The sequence below is a fragment of the Centroberyx gerrardi genome, chromosome 2 (genome assembly GCF_048128805.1).
Source record: "Centroberyx gerrardi isolate f3 chromosome 2, fCenGer3.hap1.cur.20231027, whole genome shotgun sequence".
Lineage (NCBI taxonomy): Eukaryota > Metazoa > Chordata > Actinopteri > Beryciformes > Berycidae > Centroberyx > Centroberyx gerrardi.
The window spans coordinates 29,999,850-30,018,968 of record NC_135998.1 but is presented as its reverse complement, the minus strand read 5'-3'; the positions used below and the strand labels follow the sequence as shown (position 1 = coordinate 30,018,968).

At 43.4% G+C, this 19,119-nt stretch overlaps 1 protein-coding gene across 1 annotated transcript; it reads right to left on the bottom strand.

Annotated features, from left to right (window-relative positions):
• Nucleotides 1-1,884: 1,884 nt before the first annotated feature.
• dqx1 (DEAQ box RNA-dependent ATPase 1) lies at nt 1,885-17,388 on the bottom strand. Its single transcript, XM_071906888.2, has 12 exons — nt 17,096-17,388; nt 12,961-13,354; nt 9,631-9,824; nt 8,448-8,922; nt 6,414-6,707; nt 6,176-6,275; nt 5,841-5,999; nt 5,474-5,665; nt 4,274-4,399; nt 3,936-4,126; nt 3,562-3,752; nt 1,885-2,684 (listed from the first exon to the last, which is right to left on the bottom strand). The coding sequence occupies exons 2-12, from the start codon at nt 13,291-13,293 to the stop codon at nt 2,492-2,494; spliced, it is 2,448 nt and encodes an 815-aa protein (XP_071762989.1). The 5' UTR covers nt 13,294-13,354; nt 17,096-17,388; the 3' UTR covers nt 1,885-2,491.
• Between the last annotated feature and the right edge of the window lie 1,731 nt (nt 17,389-19,119).

Below are 19,119 nucleotides of genomic sequence, written 5' to 3'. Positions count from 1 at the left end.
TGTTTATTTATCCTCTTGAAGGCAGTGCTGCCAAGAGTCGCGGTCTGGGAAGACAAAAGAGGCAGAGCAGCCAGAGTAAACATGAGTTCAGGTCATACACTCAGTGACCGTGATTACCAGCCAGAACAGGGTCAGTGCAAACTAGAGGTGGAATCATTAGCTTGTTGCATGGGTCAAGAAAGAGTGACCTTTGCTCTCTGGCAGTAAGTATTCAGACTGTGTTCTCCAAGCAAGGCACATAGAGGCGAATATCCTTCAGTGATGAAGACTGCTCAACTTGCTGATGTGTCATGAAGAACAGGGACTAAGGTGATGTTGGCATGGAGGTCTGAGGGGAAGACATCATCAGCTAGGGGCAGCAAGGAGGGAAATGCATACTGTACTCTTTGACTGAGAAGCAGCGATCATTCTGACTGATCATGTTCATGCTGTGGAGGATTTCTGTCCTGATCAAACCTGAATCTTCCACCAAGACAATGTCCCCATCCACAGGACAGCAGGTGTCACTGAATGGTTTAACGAGCATGAAAACCACATCAGAGCAATACAAATTAGACTTTTTTAGATATTTTCAGGATTCAAATTTATTGAAGAGTCACAGTTTGAATTGCTTGAGACTTGACTTGATGCATGAAGAGAAGACTTGAGACTTGACTTGACTTGACTTGGGTTCTGGTGACTTGGGACTTGACTTTGACTTGTACTTTGATGACTTGAAAAGGTTTCTAAAGTCTTGACTTGAGATCTTGTGTTTGTGTAAATGACTTAGATTGAAAGTGATGAGATTTGTTCCAGCAGACGACTGAATTTAAATTCTGTTTTCTGAATTTGTATGGAATGATTGAATTTATTGAAGTTGAAACTGATTCTAGAAATCAAACTCATGATGCTCTTACCAAGTTTTTATCCTATTAAAACCATATTGCATTGAAAAGTCCTAGATATTTAGTTTTCTTTAAGATATTAAATTGATACTGGACTCTTGATTTGTTCTGACTTGACTTGCTGTTCTACATTTAGACTTGAGACTTGACATTAATGACATGGACTTGACTTGGTAATCTACATTTAGACTTGGGACTTGACTTGAGACTTGTGCCTCAAGACTTGCGACTGAGTTGGGACTCAAGCAAAGTTGACTTGGTCACACTTCTGATTTATAGGTATTACCCATAGATGTAAGGAGAGACAATTTAATATCTAAGAGAGAAATATAATTATAGCAGCCATACAATCGCAGAAATGGACTTGCACTACACACATATTTAAATGTTATTTAGATAATGTTTACCTTCTTGCATGTAACAATGTGGCCTGACCAGAGCTACTGCCTTTGTAGCTGAAATGGCAAATAAAAACACTTAATTTGTGGTCATTTCACAACTCTTTTACAAGTCACCATGATTCATTTCCACATGAAAATATAGGAAAATAGGACTGTTGGTCTCACAAGTGAGCAGGAATACTTACCAAGATAATAAACAGCACAGTCCTCCGGCCAGATGAAAGTGCACACATGACCTGAACGAATGGGCAAAGTCCACAGTGAAGCGCACTATAATCTATTTTGAAAGCATATTATTTGCTGGTCTGTCTTAATTCTCGCTAACAATTTTATTCTAAATTATTATAATTGCTTGTTTTTTTTAGTCTGGACTGAAACTATACTGAGATGTGGAGAGCACAGCACTTTAATATATATTATTATGTTTATAGCCTAGAATTTTGGAAGAAATAAAATAAAATACCCCCGTGATAATACTGTATATCGCGATATTTTGGCGGGACAGTATCGTGATATTACATTTTGGATATCGCCCAAGCCTATTATCACTCAACTGCCATATTTCAAACATCAACTGTTTGACAAACACACATCTTTTATTTGTTGTTCATATTGACAGACATAGCCTATTAAATAGGGACAATATGTATCCATTTTACACAAAGATTCTTCATTCTTCACGCATTGTTGGAGAGAAAAAGGCAGGATTAAAACACAATACCCAAACTTTATACAAAGAGTATCAAAAAATGGATGTAAAACCATGAAAATAGAAGCTCTGTGCAATGCTGGTATATCCATCGTAGAACACAGTGAGAGCTGTCCATCAGTCCGTCTCTGATTGGGCATCTGCATAGAGATCAAAGGTCATCCAATAACAGTCTCAGTTCATTGAAGTCATGTGTATTGCCGTTTGCTGAGGTCTCCTAGACTTTGACGAAAACTCTACATGATATATTACTGTTTTCCAGTATTAACTTGGTTTTTAAAAGACAGCTCCCAGTGAAAGTCCCCTTTGAAATCACATACCGAATCATTTCATCTCAAATGAGACTTCACAGACAAATAATGGCTTCTAAAAGTAGATTGCTAGATAGTACCAAGCCTCGACAGATCATACAATAAAGCAAGTGACAGGACATTGTTCAGCGTCTTTCTCCTGAGGACATTTTGCATCACTTCTCTACTTTCGTCCGTTCCGCCTCCTCACTGGAGGACGCAGAGCTCGGTGCTGTACTGGTTGCGGGTTTCCCCGGTGCGGTCGGCCTCTCCGTCCTCCGAGTGTCCCTCCTGCTCGTCCGCGTGCGAGTCCAGACTCTGCCTCAGCTCCATCAGCAGCTCCTTGCCTTCGCTCGACGGCAGGTTTCCCAGGTAGTACTGGGGGGTGAGCTCTACAAGCCTGCAGCAGAGAGAGGAAAACCACCAGGAGGGTTAGACCGACAGTTACTGTAGAATTGATCAATACTACACTGGTTGTCTATGGGAAGACCATAACCTGGATTGATCCTAATGTGACATTTTGATTAGATTCCACACAAGTAGGCATGAACTTCTTATGATTATTATTATTATCAGCACAAGATATCGACGATTATTACATGGCTTTGGTAAATACTCAGGTCTGATTGGCCAGAGAACACATTCTAAGGTCTGTTATTTCTAAACAATAGGCCCTTTTCACGTCGTCATGGTAACAGCATCCATATTGAGAAACCGGTGCATTACAACTTCCTGTGGCAACTTTGTAAAGTAATAACATTTGCATAATGTAAATAACATTATGCAAATAGAATAACATTATGCAAATGAGGTGATGACTGCCAAGCGATGACATCGGACAAGGAGAAACTGAAGCTAAAACTCTCCTTCATAATGGAAGAGGGAACTTTAGGTGAAGAACTTGTAGCCTTTCTCTAGTTTAGATCCAGAAGTCAACAAAAATAGTCTTTGTACTTCACCAATATTCATTTTGGGCAGGTTGTGGAGCGATTTGGTGAAGGCCAGAGCTGGCAAGAGGAAGTTGTAATGCACCTGTTTCTCAGTGTGGAAGCTGTTACCATGACGATGTGAAAAGGGCCTATAGAGCACTGTTGCAAGCTGTCACACCTTGGCAGCTTCAATTTAACAATATCTGTAACAGCGTTCAAAAGCGCGTATCAGTCGAATCCTAAGAATCATCTGGCTTAACCGAGGCCTGGTTCATCATAAACAGATGGGACATGTTGGATCTATACGCCACTTCAAGAACGTCACCAACGTCTCAGAGGTGAACTCACATGTGGGGGTGGACTTCGGAGGCGGTGCGGATGCAGTTGTCGCGGGAGATGGTGAAGTCGTGGTAGAGCACCCAGGTGGGCGGGCTGGGGGGGGGCTGCCGACACAGGTAGGAGGAGAAGGGGTGGAGGTGAGCCACGTGGCGGTGGGTTAACAGGAGGTAGTTCCCCGAGCCGTCCACGTCGTGGGCCACCTGGGGGGGGGAGAAGAGGAGGAACACTTCATTTCCAAAGTAAAGACAATGTGGGAAGAGGAAGGAGGGTTGTAACTCGGTAATGAGGGAGGGATGGAGACAGATAAAAGGAGAGAAGAATGGTCGACAAAATGAAAGAACAAATGAGTTTTATATCATGTGAAGAATAAAAAGGGTGTTTACTTTGAGGAAGAAGCCTGAGATGAGCGCACGCTTGATGTTAGTGCAGTTGTCTTGGCACCCGAAAGCAGGAGGCGAGACGGGAAGCTCTATGCGCTGCATCACCTCCAGCAGCTCCGCCCTGATCACCACAGCCAATCGTAAGGCAGCAGGGTTGAGGAAGTTTGTAGTGCACCATGCCTCATCCTGATTATCTGTCATATCAATATCAAACAGACCATATGAATTATTCATGACTATATGTTGATAAGACCAGCATAGTCATTAGTACTAGCCATTACTACAGGGTCCAATTTCTTGACTTTGACTTTCTATAACTATGAACTTGTCTGTGAACGTACGCTCTATGAAGGCATTATAAATATTGATGAGAGTCATGTGGTCTCCCTCTGTGTGCAGTAGAGGGCGCCGGTGAGTGGCAGCAGCCTCCTCTCTGTTGGGTGCAGGGGTCACGAAGCAGGGGGGAGCTGGCAGAAGACAAAGAACAAGTTAATTCAGAAGAAAATGGAAAGAAGTTACTGTAAGTACATAGGCACATGTCTGTATGCGAGCAAGTAAGACAGATATTAATAACTGTTCTAACCCATGATGTGTATCATAGTGTCATGGGCATCAATTGGGTATCATATCTTATAGCCTAAGTGAGCCCGAATAGGTCTTGTAGTTTTTATCATTGTAAAGGCCCTGACACACCAGGCCGACGGTCGGCCAATGTCGGGCCGTCGGTAAGCGTCTGTGTCCCTAGTTTTTGCAGTGTGTCCCGCACCGTCGGCACTAGTTGGACCCTGTCGGCGGCTTTCCGGCCGATTGAGCATGTTGAATCGGCGGCGGAGCCCGTCGTTGAAAGTGATCACTCTGATTGGTAGTTCGTGTTTTGCCTCTGGATGATTGGACTGATAAATTCCTTCAACATGTGGAACTGAACAGGAAAGAGCCGAGCGAATTTTTTTAAATCGGAGGTTTCATTTATCTCCAGCTTTCGACACAGGTTCGGGAAAGCCCCTTGAGTCTGTCGCTGGAGTATCCATGATTTCACCCATTTAGTGCGGTTTCTCCTTATTTTTCGCCTCCGCCTCTTCCTTTCTTCTTCCACAACCAAAAGACCGAGGGCTGACAACGCCAGTGCCATTTGCATCAGACATATGGTATGGAGAGTTATTTCCCCTCACGCAGGCGCAGAACGTACGTGCTAGTTGGCCGTTGGCTGTAGTCTTTGCGGTGTGTTCAAGTGCAACTTTTTGGACCAGACACAGGCGACCCTTCGTCGCCGCTGGTTCTTTGATGTCGGTTTGGTGTGTCAGGGCCTTAACAGAGACCAAAAATCAAGCAAAAATTGCCTAATCTATTTGGAAGTAATATCTAAAATTAAAAAAATCACATTAGGATTCAGGACCAATGTTCCCTCCAAGCTAGTTTTGTGACCTACTTCTAATAATTTTTCACACTGACCAAATACTATCAGTCATTGCTCCACTTGTGAAATGTAATCAATAAGTGGATTTAGAAGTTTTGGTGGTAAGCGATATTAGATTCTGCCCTACCTGTGAGCAAGGCGGCGATGGTGAGCAGCTCGGCAACGCAGTCATACTCGCAGGCGGCGATGAGGGCTTTGGCCAGCGGCGGCTCCAGCGGCAGCTCCGACATGATGATACCGACCTCCGACAGGTTGCCGTCGTCATCCAGCGCCGCCAGGTAGTCCAGGTCCTCCAGGGCCTGCATTAGAGCCTCGGGGGCTGGGAGGGAGGGAGGCATGGAAGACAGACATATGGAGGTAGGAGGGAGGAGGAGGGAGGAAGAGAGAGAGAAGACGGCGACGGGAAGAGGGAAGGACATGGGCTCATAATCAGCTTGTAATGCACCTCAGTGCTTTTCAAATGAAGTCTTACTCGAAGTAATTTAACAAGGTACCTGGTCTGTCCAGGAACTTGCACTGTCCCATGTCGGCAATGTCCAGCCTTTTGAGCAGCAGGACCAAGTGGCTGAGGTTTTCCTCCACCACCCCCGGACAGTGAGCCTCCTCCATCCCCTCCTCATACAGCGACTTGGGGTACAGACGCAGACACAGGCCTGAAGAGCAGGCAGGAGGAGAACAGGAGAAGGAATATCACAGCAAAGCTTTAAACTGGGGACTTTAAGGCACATGAAGTGAAATCAGAGAAAATGTATGAGTCCCAATGTAGTAGCAGCGTTGGACTCTATGAGGCGGTGTCCTTTCTGAGTGGCGGCGATGACCTTTGACCCACCTGGGAGGTGGCTGTTGACCCTCTGAGTTCGCATGTCAGCCTGGTGTTTGCTGATCGGCCTCAGGACCTGCGAGTTTGCTCTGATTTGTGGATTGTAAACCTATGACAGAAAATGAAGGGGAAAAACAATGTCAGTCATGAGAACACCGCTTTGGGTCTTTTAACATAAAATGATACTGAAAATGATAACTTTGGTTTTCTAATCATGACAACTTGTCATTAATGAACCCAGACTCACAGTTTTGAGTTGAAGGCCTGTGTCTATCACATAGCGAACGCCTGGCAGGGAGAAGGACGCCTCTGCCAGGGTGTCGGTGAGGACGACCCTCCGTTTCACCCCCAAACCTCCGGCCCCCTCCAGGCAGTCGGAGCTCTCCGTCTCCCTCAGCAGAGAGGCTTCCGGTTCAGGTTCGTAGACTCGCTGGGTGGCCCCGCCCAGGCCGGCGTGGAGGGGCACCGTCCTGAGAGCGCCCAGCTGAGGACTCAGAGCTACAGACTCCTTCTCCAGCAGGGAGGCACACTCCTCTATTTCCTGGAGAAAAGAGGCGAGAGGGAGAAGACAGAATTCATGTTTTGAATCTTTTGCAACACCTAAACAAGACGAAGAACTTGTTTATGCTGCATTCACATTGTGGCTTAAAAAAAGCCATGCCAGTCAGCACTGTGGGGTCTCAGTTAACCCCAATGAGCAAACCGCTTTCTCATTGCCAAGGTGATTTTGATCAACAGGAGGTTCACCATTCAATGTATACTGATACAATAAAAATGTATCTGTTACATAGTATTCTGACTGTCCTTGGAAAAATCCTTTAGAAATATGATTCTATTTCCTATTCTCATAACTTCTCTTTTCGGTTTTTCAATCCACTCTTTGACACATCCACTCTCTAACCCTCCCTTTTCTCTCCCTCTTGCCCCAGTAATAATACATTGTTTGGGTTTATTTCAGCTGAGACACATGGCAACCCTGACAAGTGGTCCTCGGTGTCCTTGTTTACCTTGTTAGTACACTGTATTTGTGTGTGTGTGTGTGTGTGTGCATGGACTTCCTTTGACCAGATGAGCGTTGCCAGAAAAAGGCCTTTGTCTCACAAACCTAGCATCAGCCAACACATTAATACATGCCAAGGTCTGCCTTGTGAACTGGAAACCAGGACTGGGAGAAAGCCAAGGAGTAAGGGGTGTGGTGATATTGACATAATGGGAGTTTAATGTGTGTGTGTGTGTGTGTGTGTGTGTGAGTGTGTTGTAGGTGTGTGAGCATATGCATGTGTGTGTGAGGACTGTTCAGAGTTTGATATAGGCCAATATGTACCTTTGTGCATGGAAGGAGGATGCATGACAAATAAATTGAGTCTCTGCACCCTTGTATATAGTCTCATTTGCCTTTGAGTGTGCGTGTGTGTGTGTGTGTCAACCAGGACACCGGACACCTGCGAAGCAACAGAAGCCTCTCAGGTTAAAGCGTACCTGTTTCACTACCCCACAACACAAAAGGAGAGATATTAGACTACGCACCGAAGAATGAACATTTGTTTGACCATTTTTTAACTAGATAAAAAGAGTTCCTGTAAAGTTATTATTCTTGAAATCTGAAGGAACAGTATCAGTGAAAGTGGAGCACCAGAACCGTTCAGATGAGTTGAAGAGTTACTTGGCAAAACCAATAGTTGCAGTTTCATATTAGCTTGTCTTCCTGACAAGTTAGTCGAGCTCCTCCCTCCTAAAAGGCGTATTAGGAGAGAGGAAACAGCCTGGTTAAGTTAACTATCGAACACAAGCGTAGGTTACAGATGAACAGCAGAGGTTTCCATGTAAACAGTGTGGATTTCACTATAGTCAGTGCTGGAATAACTTAGCCCGCCTTTTTACCAGCATGTCATCTTTACACAGAATTTTTAGCTGCTAAAACTCTGATGAGCTATTAGGCTTCTCTAAAACTAGGGTGCGGTTTAAATACAGGGCATCTTTTGTGCATATAGTGCATTTACTTGGCAATGCAAACAACAATGTGCACACACGTTAGCTAGCTTAACAGCACTGAAACACTGAGGACTAGCTGTTGTCTGTTATGGCAAACGCAAGTTTTGATGTGCAGGAAAAACTGGATGCAGTGTTGCAACCTACATGTTGCAACCAACATGTTGCTGAAGCACAACTGTTTAAAGATCAGTTTTGAAGATTTTTGAATGGAGTTAGACGCGCCATTCTCTCCACAGAAGAGACAGCAGCATGCCTCTGGGCCGGTATGAACAAGTTTAAACCTCCGCACCTGTGCACTGGCCAGAAACACCATCACGTCCCCTTCCTCTCCCCTCCGATGTAGATCCAGCACCATGTGACAGGCAGCGGCCATAGGTTCCCTCCCAGACGGAGGCTCCCGGTACACCGTCTCCACCTCGCCCGATTCCCCCGCCCTCCTTTCCTCCGTCCTGCCATCCTCCACCACCACCTCCTCCTCCTCCTCCTCCTGGCTTTTGGCGGGGGAGTCGCTGAGCGGGGCGTCCAGGGTGAGCAGAGGGACAGCGGGCCCCAGGAAGGCGGCGAGCCGGGGCGCCAGGGTCGGGTGAGTGACGAGGACCACCCGGAGGTTGTCGGGCCTCTGGCGGCAGACGTCGCACAGCAGGCCCAGCAGCACGTCGGTGGGCACGGTGCGCTCCTGGAGCTCGTCCAGCACCAGGACGCCGTACTGACGCAGCAGAGGGTCCGACATCATCTCCTCCAGCAGGAGAGAGTCATTGACGAACCTGAAGAGAGAGTGAGGGGAAGAGGGAAAGAGAGATGAGGAAATCACCAGTATCCTTTGGCCAAATGTAAAACAGAGATTTGTCAGTAGCACTTTATTTTATTTTTATCTTAGTCTGAACAGAAAGAGAGGGAGAGAGTGGGGGAAAGGACACAAGGATCACCTTTCAGTTAAATTACACTGCGATAACACTTTTACTGCCAGCCTGGACTGTAAACTACAAGCAACAAAGACTAAGGAATTGAAGGTGTGGCTGCGCTGAGAGAAAGAAAGACCATGTAACAGTATCATACAGAGACTGGTGAAATCCCATGACGCCATCTACTTTATGCCTGGGGAGGAGGAGATTACATATAATAAGGATCGGTGTTGGGCTCAGTACTCAAAAAAGTCATAAATTACTCATTATTCATTTCAAAAGTAATCTTATTACATTATTGTCATTATATTATATTCCTTCCTACATTCAGAAATGAGGATAACTCAATTACCTCTCCTGTGAATGATCAAGGGGACCAAAGAGAATTCATGACCAATGTTTTTTTTCATCTTCATTTTCATTTCATCTCCATTTTTTTCAATTTCTGCTTGAAAAAAATCAAAGTAGTAGGAATTCTTCCACCCAGACAATGTCAGCTTTCCTGCCTTTTCTCACCTACACTGTCTTCTGACTTTGGATCATTCAATATGATATTTAGGGGGTAATAACCTGAGCAGGGTGTCGGGTGTGCAGCTGTCGTCGTGAGGCACCCTGTAGCCCACCTCCAGACCCAGGCTGAGGTCCATCTCGTCGGCCACGCGAAGGGCCAGGCTCCCCGCTGCCACGGAGTAGGGCTGGGAGCAACACACCAGGCCCTGGGAGAAGTCGTGGGACAACGCGTACTCTACACACCACTGGGGCACCTGGGGGGAGAAGAGGAGGAAGAGGACGAGAGAAGAAAGAAAGATGACTGTTTTAATTGCTTTTTGGGTTGAACTGTTGGAGAGTGTTTGCTGTGTGTGTGTATTGGACAGCAGCATTCGCGGCTAACTTAATCAATCGTCATGATGGAAAAAAACAGGAAAATAAGGCCCAGGTTGACAATAACCGGAATTATCCTTTAAGGATGAGAGGAACTCTGCTATGATTATTATGGAAAGTTATCGAGCTGGTTTTATTTCAAAATCTAGGAAAATTTAATCAACATAATTATCGCTATTGTTTCATCGCCCAGCACTACAAGCAACCAAACGGCCATCCATAGGACTACCGGAGAGAACAAATCGAGGGCTTGGAGCCAAAAGGGCGTAAGTGCGTTATAGTAGATTTGACAGGAGAGCCAAAACAAATTTTGATCAAACTTGGATCAGCTGCCGTTACCACATACTAAGCACAATATTTTAACTTTTTGTGTTATCAGATTGAGCATTACTATAAAAACTATACTGCTACAGTTTAAGTTGAATTATATTTGTTAACTTTTTTAAAAATGGCAAAAGAGTGAAATACGCCTTTTTGGCACAAACATTGTCCCAATACAGCCATGCAGGATATGGGCGTATGTAAGTAAACAATTGTAAAACACATTCATTTTAATACAAATCTAGCAATTACACTTCAATCAACACTGAAATATAAAACAAGATCAGAATGAATATCTTCATCTTGAAGTAATGCTCAGCAACTTTCTGCCTTTAAAATTGTAGCTACATGGAACATATCGAATTGATTGATACATTTTTTTCTGTTAAAAACTTTTAACAAACCTTTTTAATAAACCTCTATAGACATAAGAAAATACTTTTGATTCTAAACTACTACTTTTTTTTTCTTTTGCTAGTATAATACATTTTTGTATGTGTCCCAGGACACATCACTTATTGATGTGTCCTGGGACACATTCAAAGACCTGTAAAACTCCTCATAACACTGAGGGAGAACTTCAGCTACCAGCAGTCTTACTATCAGAGCTCATCTTGACCAGTTCACACTCCTAACATTATAAAATAACATTTTGAATCTATAGGCCTAAGTATTTCATGGGAATATTAACATATTTACATTAATCTAATATTGACCTAGAATATTAATTAGGATATGAATAGGATACTAAAAATGATGTGATCATGCTGCCATGCTAGCATTACTTACGTCAGCATGCATTTTGAGTTGACCTAAGTGCTGTTAGAATCCTCTACCCACAATGCTTGTTCAGTGTCAAAAGTGGGGTTTTGCTTAGTGTCAAAAGGGAGTAAGTGCAGTTACGCAGCAAACTTTTGGCAGCAAACAAAACCCTACTTTTACTGTTACGGCTTTCAGTTTTTGTTTAATTAAAACTTATGGGTCATGATTTCAGTTGTGTCCTTTTGGCACTGAAAAGATCTCACTGAGACCTTTCAATTGATATATAATACTCATATTCGCACTTACGCCCCGCCCCTTTGGCTCCAAGCCCTCGAAATAAACATGTCCAAACAATGGACCCTAAATAAATATTTAATCAAACCCTACATTAGGTCTAATAACAGTGAGAGATACAGGCTGAAGTCTCAGAGACAGATAAGGTGGAGGCTGCTAATCCAGACCCATCAAAGAAGTATTTTTTTGAAGTATTTAACTTTAACATTACATTATTACATTTGCATTACATTTTAGGAATATACCTGATGCTCCTATCCAGCTCACAGTGAGAGCAAAGGTAGAATAAATCATCAACATTAGAGGCAACCATAAGGAGTGCAAAGGTCACAGTGGCCAGACAATAGATGTAATGAGTATTCCCGTCACCAGAACAATCACACACGATAAGGAAGCGCTAGGTAAATAAACAAGGAAAAAGGTTTAAGTAGAGGAGGAGGGTACTGGAGTGGGGAACGCAAAGTCTTTCTGGATGAATTGAGTGTTCAGGTTACAACAGGAGGGAGTAATGCCGCTGTCCTAACTGGGCTGTGGGAAGGTAATTTAATTATTGGGAAACCAGGAAGGAGAAGAGCTGAGGCCAAGTCACCACAGGCAAAGCCCCTAGTGATTATTGTGGACAGCCTGGCTACTGTTGATGAAAATTTAAATCTACAGCAAAATTCCTGAATTCTGTCCTGTAGTTTTTCCTGTGCTGTTTTGCTTGCCTGTGCAAGGTTTCCTCCCTGTAAATCATGCATCAGACAGACTGCTGGTGATAGATACATGGTATACACTCCTATTTGTTTCTGTTCACCAAGGTTTTTCCAACAGCCGTGCAGGCGGGTGTTCCTAGGACAATCTAGGACAAGCAGATAAACCTTCTTTTCCCCAAGTGTCTATTAGAGACTCCCATTTACTTTTTGAAATATGACACGTGTGACACCTCAAAAGAGGCTACACTCTAAAAAAAGACAAAGTCATTTTCTGTGTCTAGTTTGGAAAAACACATTTGTGTTAATTTTCAATATGTTAATGTGTTGTTAGTAGCAAATGCTAGGTTGAAAAGTAACACAAATAAAAAAAAATATTATATTGGCAACTGTTTTTAATGGCACAGGTAATATAGTATTTTCCACTTATCCTGGAAATTAAATTATCCTGTGTCGTGTTCCTAATCCTAGCTTTGTACTACCTAGATTTTAAAAATGGATTCTCTTTGCAGAGAAAACTTTGGCTAGGTTTACATACACAGAGAATGACTTTCCAAACTCAGTTACTCAAATAAATAAATGTCATAACTGGGTAGAGTAAACTGGTTCAGCTCATACTGAACCAGTTTAGTATGAGCTGATGAGAAACCCAGCCTGGTTTACTCCCATATTAAACAGGTTACTATGGCATGGAAACATCTTACTGCTTTCATTTTTCATTTTCGGCATCAGTGCAAACTCGCACAGCATGGGAATATTTTGATATCAACGAAAACATGGCAGCAAGTAGTATTTACTATTACTATTACTGTTGGGATCATGTTTTCTTTCTCCTATATTAGAAGTAATCTACTTTTGCTCAGTAAAAGAGGGAGTAACCAGAGTATGTTATAGCCATGTTACTACAGGCATATGAAGTTAGCCTTTGAGTGTGTTGGTCCCTTGTTACCTGGGTGCTTTTTCCAGTTCCACTGGGTGCACTGAGCAGCACCATGCTGTGGCTCTCCAGCTGCTCCAGTAGCCTGTGTTTAATCCTCCATATGGGCAACTGCCGCCTCTCTTCCAGCAGGGCGTAGTAGCGCGAGGAAAAGGGCAAACCGTCGTACGGGTTCACCTCCAGGTCTCCAAGCCCTTCCTCCTCCCCTCCTCCATCCCCATCATCCTCTAAATCCCCGGAGAGGAGGGAAGAGACGGAGAGAGAGTCCAGGGCCGTGCGGGGCCGCAGCTGGGACCCAGGGGAGGGGAAGGAGGCAGAGGGATTAGCTGGTGGTGATGACATCATCACCAGGGGACGGGGATGAGGAGGGAGGAAGGGGCTGGTTCACAAAGGAGCCTGAGATTACCTGCAGAGAGGCAAAGAGGGACAGAAAAGAACAGTGAGAGACGACTACATGGAGGGAAGGATACAGTCAAATGAGTGTTACTGTAATAAAACTTTCAACTTTCATTTGTTGAAAGCACAACGCTGCTAAAAGGGAACAAGATGCTAGGCTATATTGACTGTTTCAGACTGACTTATAGACTCAAATAGACACCCCTTAGGCCTCTCAGACCCTCATTTGATAAGATTTTGTGGTTGATTTAGTGTAGAATTGTATAGCTGTATTGTTCTTCTCGTTTCAAGTCAACCTTTGTTTTGCATTATTAGTTGGCTAAATAATAGATACTGCAGGATGCCAACCAGTGCCAGGACAAACAAGATGCCTAGGCTAACATAAACGTCAGCTACAAAATGGCAGGATGCCGGCTCTTGGTCCCGCCCCTGCTTCATTCTTATAGGTTCGTGGAGTTCTGAAGTGGCATTGATGAGCGGTGTGCTTAGGACAAAGTTGAAATTGTTTCAACTTGAGAACAGGTCCAACGCTAATGCCGCTAAGCGCTAAAAAGAGGTGAGGTACCTGTTTTGGGTCGTACCAACTTTTCCATAGGAAATAACAGAAAAACACTGCCAGTGCTTTTTTCACAGTCTTTGGTGGACACACCCCTTGGAAACCCCTCAAGGACCTCTGGGGCTCCCCAAACCCCACTTTCACAACCACTGACCTAACTCACAAGCAAATGTTAAGGGCCTCCTAGGCCTGTGCATAGGCTATTTATCGGCAATATCCACAGCTTAATGGGAAAAACACAGCAAGACAGATCATTTTGCTTCAGTCATAGGAGCAGCAATGTCTCATGAGTTCTAGGTCTTATGAGCTGCCTGCAGGGCTAGTTAGATGATGACTTTTAGCTGGCAGTGAAGTCAGAGGAGACACTAAGTCATATAGCGACTGAGAGGAGGGTGAAGCAGAGAGGTTTCTCTCAGCCTCTATTTCCAGGTACCAAACATCGTTGTGAAGTGCGGTGGGAAGGAAAATTGCAGACTAATCCGATCTCAATAAATTGACATCAGTGGAAAAGATATCTTCTGTTTTTTGGCTTGAGAATGAGGGGTTTTAGCCTTCATAGCTGAAATGGCCTGCGATGCTGGTAGCTCGCTTGTAGCAACGACCTCCATCATTGAGCAGTTGAAAATGCCAGTAGTTAAGGGGGAGGAGATTGGGAATGTCTTGAAAGTGTCTTGTAGGCTATGCTGTTGGCAAAGAAAAAATGGATGAGGGTGTATACTGTCATTAGTTTCCGAAGATCTCAAGGCTAAAGAATTTTGTAAATTGTTTGGCAGCACTTCCTGACCGTGTTGAAGATTTCCCCCATTCTCCCAGATGGGCCCTGCGGAGATACAGTACCTATAGCATGTTTGGAATTTACCTCTGGAATGCCTGCCTCCACCCTGTGGTCATGTACACTAAACACTACAACACAACACTGAGATGCCACTGACTGTGTCTGACAGCAGGCCTAGACGTAGACTTCAATCTGTTTAGGCAAATGTTATTGTTTAGGGGACAACTGCTGTGCAAGTACAGCTGTCATACTGTATTCACTGAATGATGGGCAAAGTTAGTGACAGTAAGGCCTGCTGGCACAACACTGGCTTGCTGGGTCATCGTTGTTTAGAAAAGCTTTGTCAATTGCCTTATTCATGTGGAGGCCATATTTGATTTACATCATACTCAGGGTGGGAAACCCTACCAGGAAGACAGAACGCAGATGAAAACAAAGGCAAACTCAACTGGTCTTTGGACAATATATATATAGATATATATATATATATCATATATATATGTACACGCCAAAACTATACTTCAACATCGTCCAGAGGTGACATTATGGAACATCCATAATGTTAATCCATAACGTTAGCCAATGTTAGCAATCAGCTACTTCATGTTCTGACTGAACAAAAATCAAAAGTTGCTCAACAACAATACTTACTATAAACAAGAACATAGGAAGAAATGGGAAACTTCAATGTCATATCAGAGTAAAGAATTCATAGAATGAAAACATAACATTTAGGTGACAAAATATACTACCAGGACACACTTCTACTACAGCCTGATAATGATAATGTCTGTAATGTTGTGAACTATGGACCTTTCATTTCCCGTCTTCTCCGTGAGGTTTCGATATTCTGACAATATTGTCACTGTGCTTTACTTTCACCCTTGCTTACAAATTTGTACGCTATTTAGACTTTAACATTTAGCATCGTTTGCGTAACATATCCAACTGGGAGGTACACAGGATTGTGCAGACATTATGAGTAGCACAAGATCACACCGATCACACTTGGCTGACGACAAATGCCACGGTAATAAATAGTAACAGCAGTTGGTTTAGAGACAGAGCTACAGGATGGTAACTTCCAAGAGTGTGTATGCACTGACACAGAGGGACATGCTATCTTAGCACTCTTCCAACAGAAATGATACCAGTACCAGCAGTATTCAAATGAGCTATTCAGGTGAGGGATAATGCAAAGTCTGACTCACAACAGTGAGAGTCTTTGTCCCTCGTGACAGAAGCTTCATAAGCCACATGTCAATAAGTCCATGTCAATAGGCCTACTTTACAAATACGTGGGGATCTTCTAAGATGCCAAGTACACTTAGAGTGTTCAACAAGGTTAGAATCAATTTAGGCTAAAGTCTTCCACTGACAACCAGTTTAGTATTGATCAATTCCACAACAAATATGTAATCAATCAAGCTGCATGATATCCATCATATCAGAGGTGGACCACACTGATTGGAGCAGATCTGCTTTTTCATAAAAGGTCAACATCAGCCCCATATATCACCAAACCAATATATATGTCTAACCCTACTGTGAACACATGAAAGGTAACATTATACAGTCTGCATCCCTGGAGTGATAGGGATTATCACATTATATTTATTCATATTTAAAACAGGTACAGTTAGACACCTCTTGAGACCAGATAAGACCACTAAACAGACTCACATGTATCAGGGTTTCAAGTGTAAAGAGCACAGTAGCTAACAGCACTTTTTCCAAGTCCAGAATTGACTCTATAGGAACCTGAAGCATGAGGTTGTTGGAAGAACGAGTCTGGTAGGGCCCAGTGCTCCAGATTAAGAGATTTGAAATATAAGGAGGTAATCTCCCAATCTGGGCCTTATAAATAAATATGTGCCAGTGCTCATCCTGCCTCAAAGAAAGGGAAGGCCAGCCTGCATTTCTATATAAAACACAATGATGCGTTCCATGAGGATCACCAGTAATAAAAAAAAAAAAATATGAATCGCCCATGGGTGGAGCCATAATGCCAGTTTATGTACAGCTTACTGTACACAAAAAGGAAGCATGTTGTGAATTACATCAGCAAAGATGACCCATTGCTTTACATTACAAACAGCTTTTTTTCCGTTAGTGAAAAAATGTGTTGTAAATATATGTATTGTGTGTAACATTGTGAGAGCAAATGTGAGCCAAGTCTATAGGCCAGAATAGCTCCGTATCATTACTGTCTGCCCTAGCTAATAACAGTCTATCTAGGTGGAGGACACTTGTATTGTTCCTGTCTTTCACAACACCTACCGCCTATTCTCCCCATTCCTTATCTCTTGGGCTGCCATTCAGACCTGCCAGGAGCGACGTGTCAGCTGACACCCACACAGGCGTATAAGGCAATAATAAAACACACACAAATACAAAATTAAAGTAAAAACATCTCTTACCTCTGAAACATATCGGCAGAAGAGGCACAAATTAAGCAGAAACAGCCCGCTGTCAGACGACTGTTGTGTCAGTTTACTGTTGTATTCTAACGTTGGTGTCTACTGTGTGGCACAAAAAACCGCTTTCACATATCGGATAACGACTGGATAAAAACCGGGAAAGGTGAATAATGGTCGACAACCGTTCACAGTCTCTTTCCGTGATTCCTTAAAAGCCCAGGTTAATTCGGGACTGCTGACATTGATGATAAAAACTGAAGGTGTTGTCAGGTTCATCTAGCTACCAGCCGCCATGTTTGGCCGTCTGACTGGAGTCAACAGTCAGGGGGGAGGAGCTGTCAAACCCCGTGCTGCGTTCAGGGCTGCTCGTAAAACTATATTTTATGTTTTAAAAGATTAACAAGTGACAGCTAGTTTACGGTAATACTGGTTTCATGCCAGTTAAATAATTTTGGCCAGGGTGTAATTTGGTCCAAACATTAGCTTTTTTGACAGAACATATCTGCAACAGAAGGTCACATCTAGGAACTTCTCCATTAACACAAATTTATTGAGAGTAGATTCTAGTCTTGTCTTTCAGAAAATTCCACCTTTCCCCATTCTTATTTACCACTTTGTTGAGCGCTCAGTTTGTAATTGCGATATTTCCGACAGCACATGAAGGTAACATTAAAGATCCAGTCGGATTTTTTCAGACCTAAATCCCATTTTTTATGCGCAAAATTAATCTCAAATTGAATGATTTATGATATTGCATTTAATGATGATTAATGATGATTTTGTATTTAATCTACGATATCCATAGTTATCTTTAGCAGGGAAAACGCTGTATTATTCTAATGTCCCACAACGTTGTGTACACCACGCCTACCGACCCTTGGTCCGCCAGTGAACGAGACAAATGCACCTGCACTCAGTGTCATGCACCGTCTAAATCAGGGGATCTCAAACATTTCAGGTTAAGGCCCCCAAATAGACACAATTTAGGCCACGGACCCTGATTTAAAATGTTGTCAAATTCCTTTATCATTCTCTCACTGCCCTAACTTTGGACTACTGATCTAAAACAAAACAAATAGCCAATCTAAACACATATCAGGCATGTGATTGACAAAAAGCAGGAAAATATACGGAGCGCAGAGCACTGCGCGGCAGCCACACACACACATACTCCTGCCATTGCCCTTAACCAAGGCACTGGCCTCAGTATTGGAGTTGGTCCCTGGGCACTGCATTGTGGCTGCCCACTGCTCCTAAGTAGTTAGGATGGGTCAAAGACAGAGGACAACTTAACGTGACTTTAACGTAAATGGCTTACACATTTCTTGATTAGGCTAAATGATATCTTAGTGCCATGAAGAGGGATGAAATGGGGGATGGCAGTTTTACAAAGGGGATGGTTTTTGACAATTGTTATTTCAAGGGGGATGGCATCCCCCCTCAAATCGACTACTGAGTATGACCCATGACAAGAACTTATTGTTGTATCACACACCCACAGTGAAATGAAGAAACTTCAGTTTGACATCTGTTCCAAGATGTCACTCCATGAGCAGTCCGTATATTATTTTATTAGAACGCTATGTAATATTTTCCATAAATGCCACCAGTAATACCTACATTAAAATAAAAAATAACTAACGTGAAGGTCTGGGTCGTTAGAGCAGTGAGTGTGGGTGGCGGTAATGCACCTTTTAAATTGTTTATCAACCGCCGTTAAACAAAACTGAAGAAGAAAAAGAGCGGTGAGTGTGCAGTCGGGAGTGTTCGGCTTGTTGATTCCTCGCCTGACTGCACTCGGCTACTCTCGTCTGTTTTCCAGGCGTGCAGGTCGTCATCTCAAACGAGCCTACTGACGCACGAGCGCGACTGGGGTACGTAGGTGTGGAATTGGGCATGTTGAGCTCGAGCTGAACGCAAACAAACATCCTCGTGGATACTTGGAAAGGAAAAAAAATCTTCACGCACTTCAGCCTATAGATGTCCTCAAATCCTCTTCCATTTCACTCGGGCAGCTCGGGCTG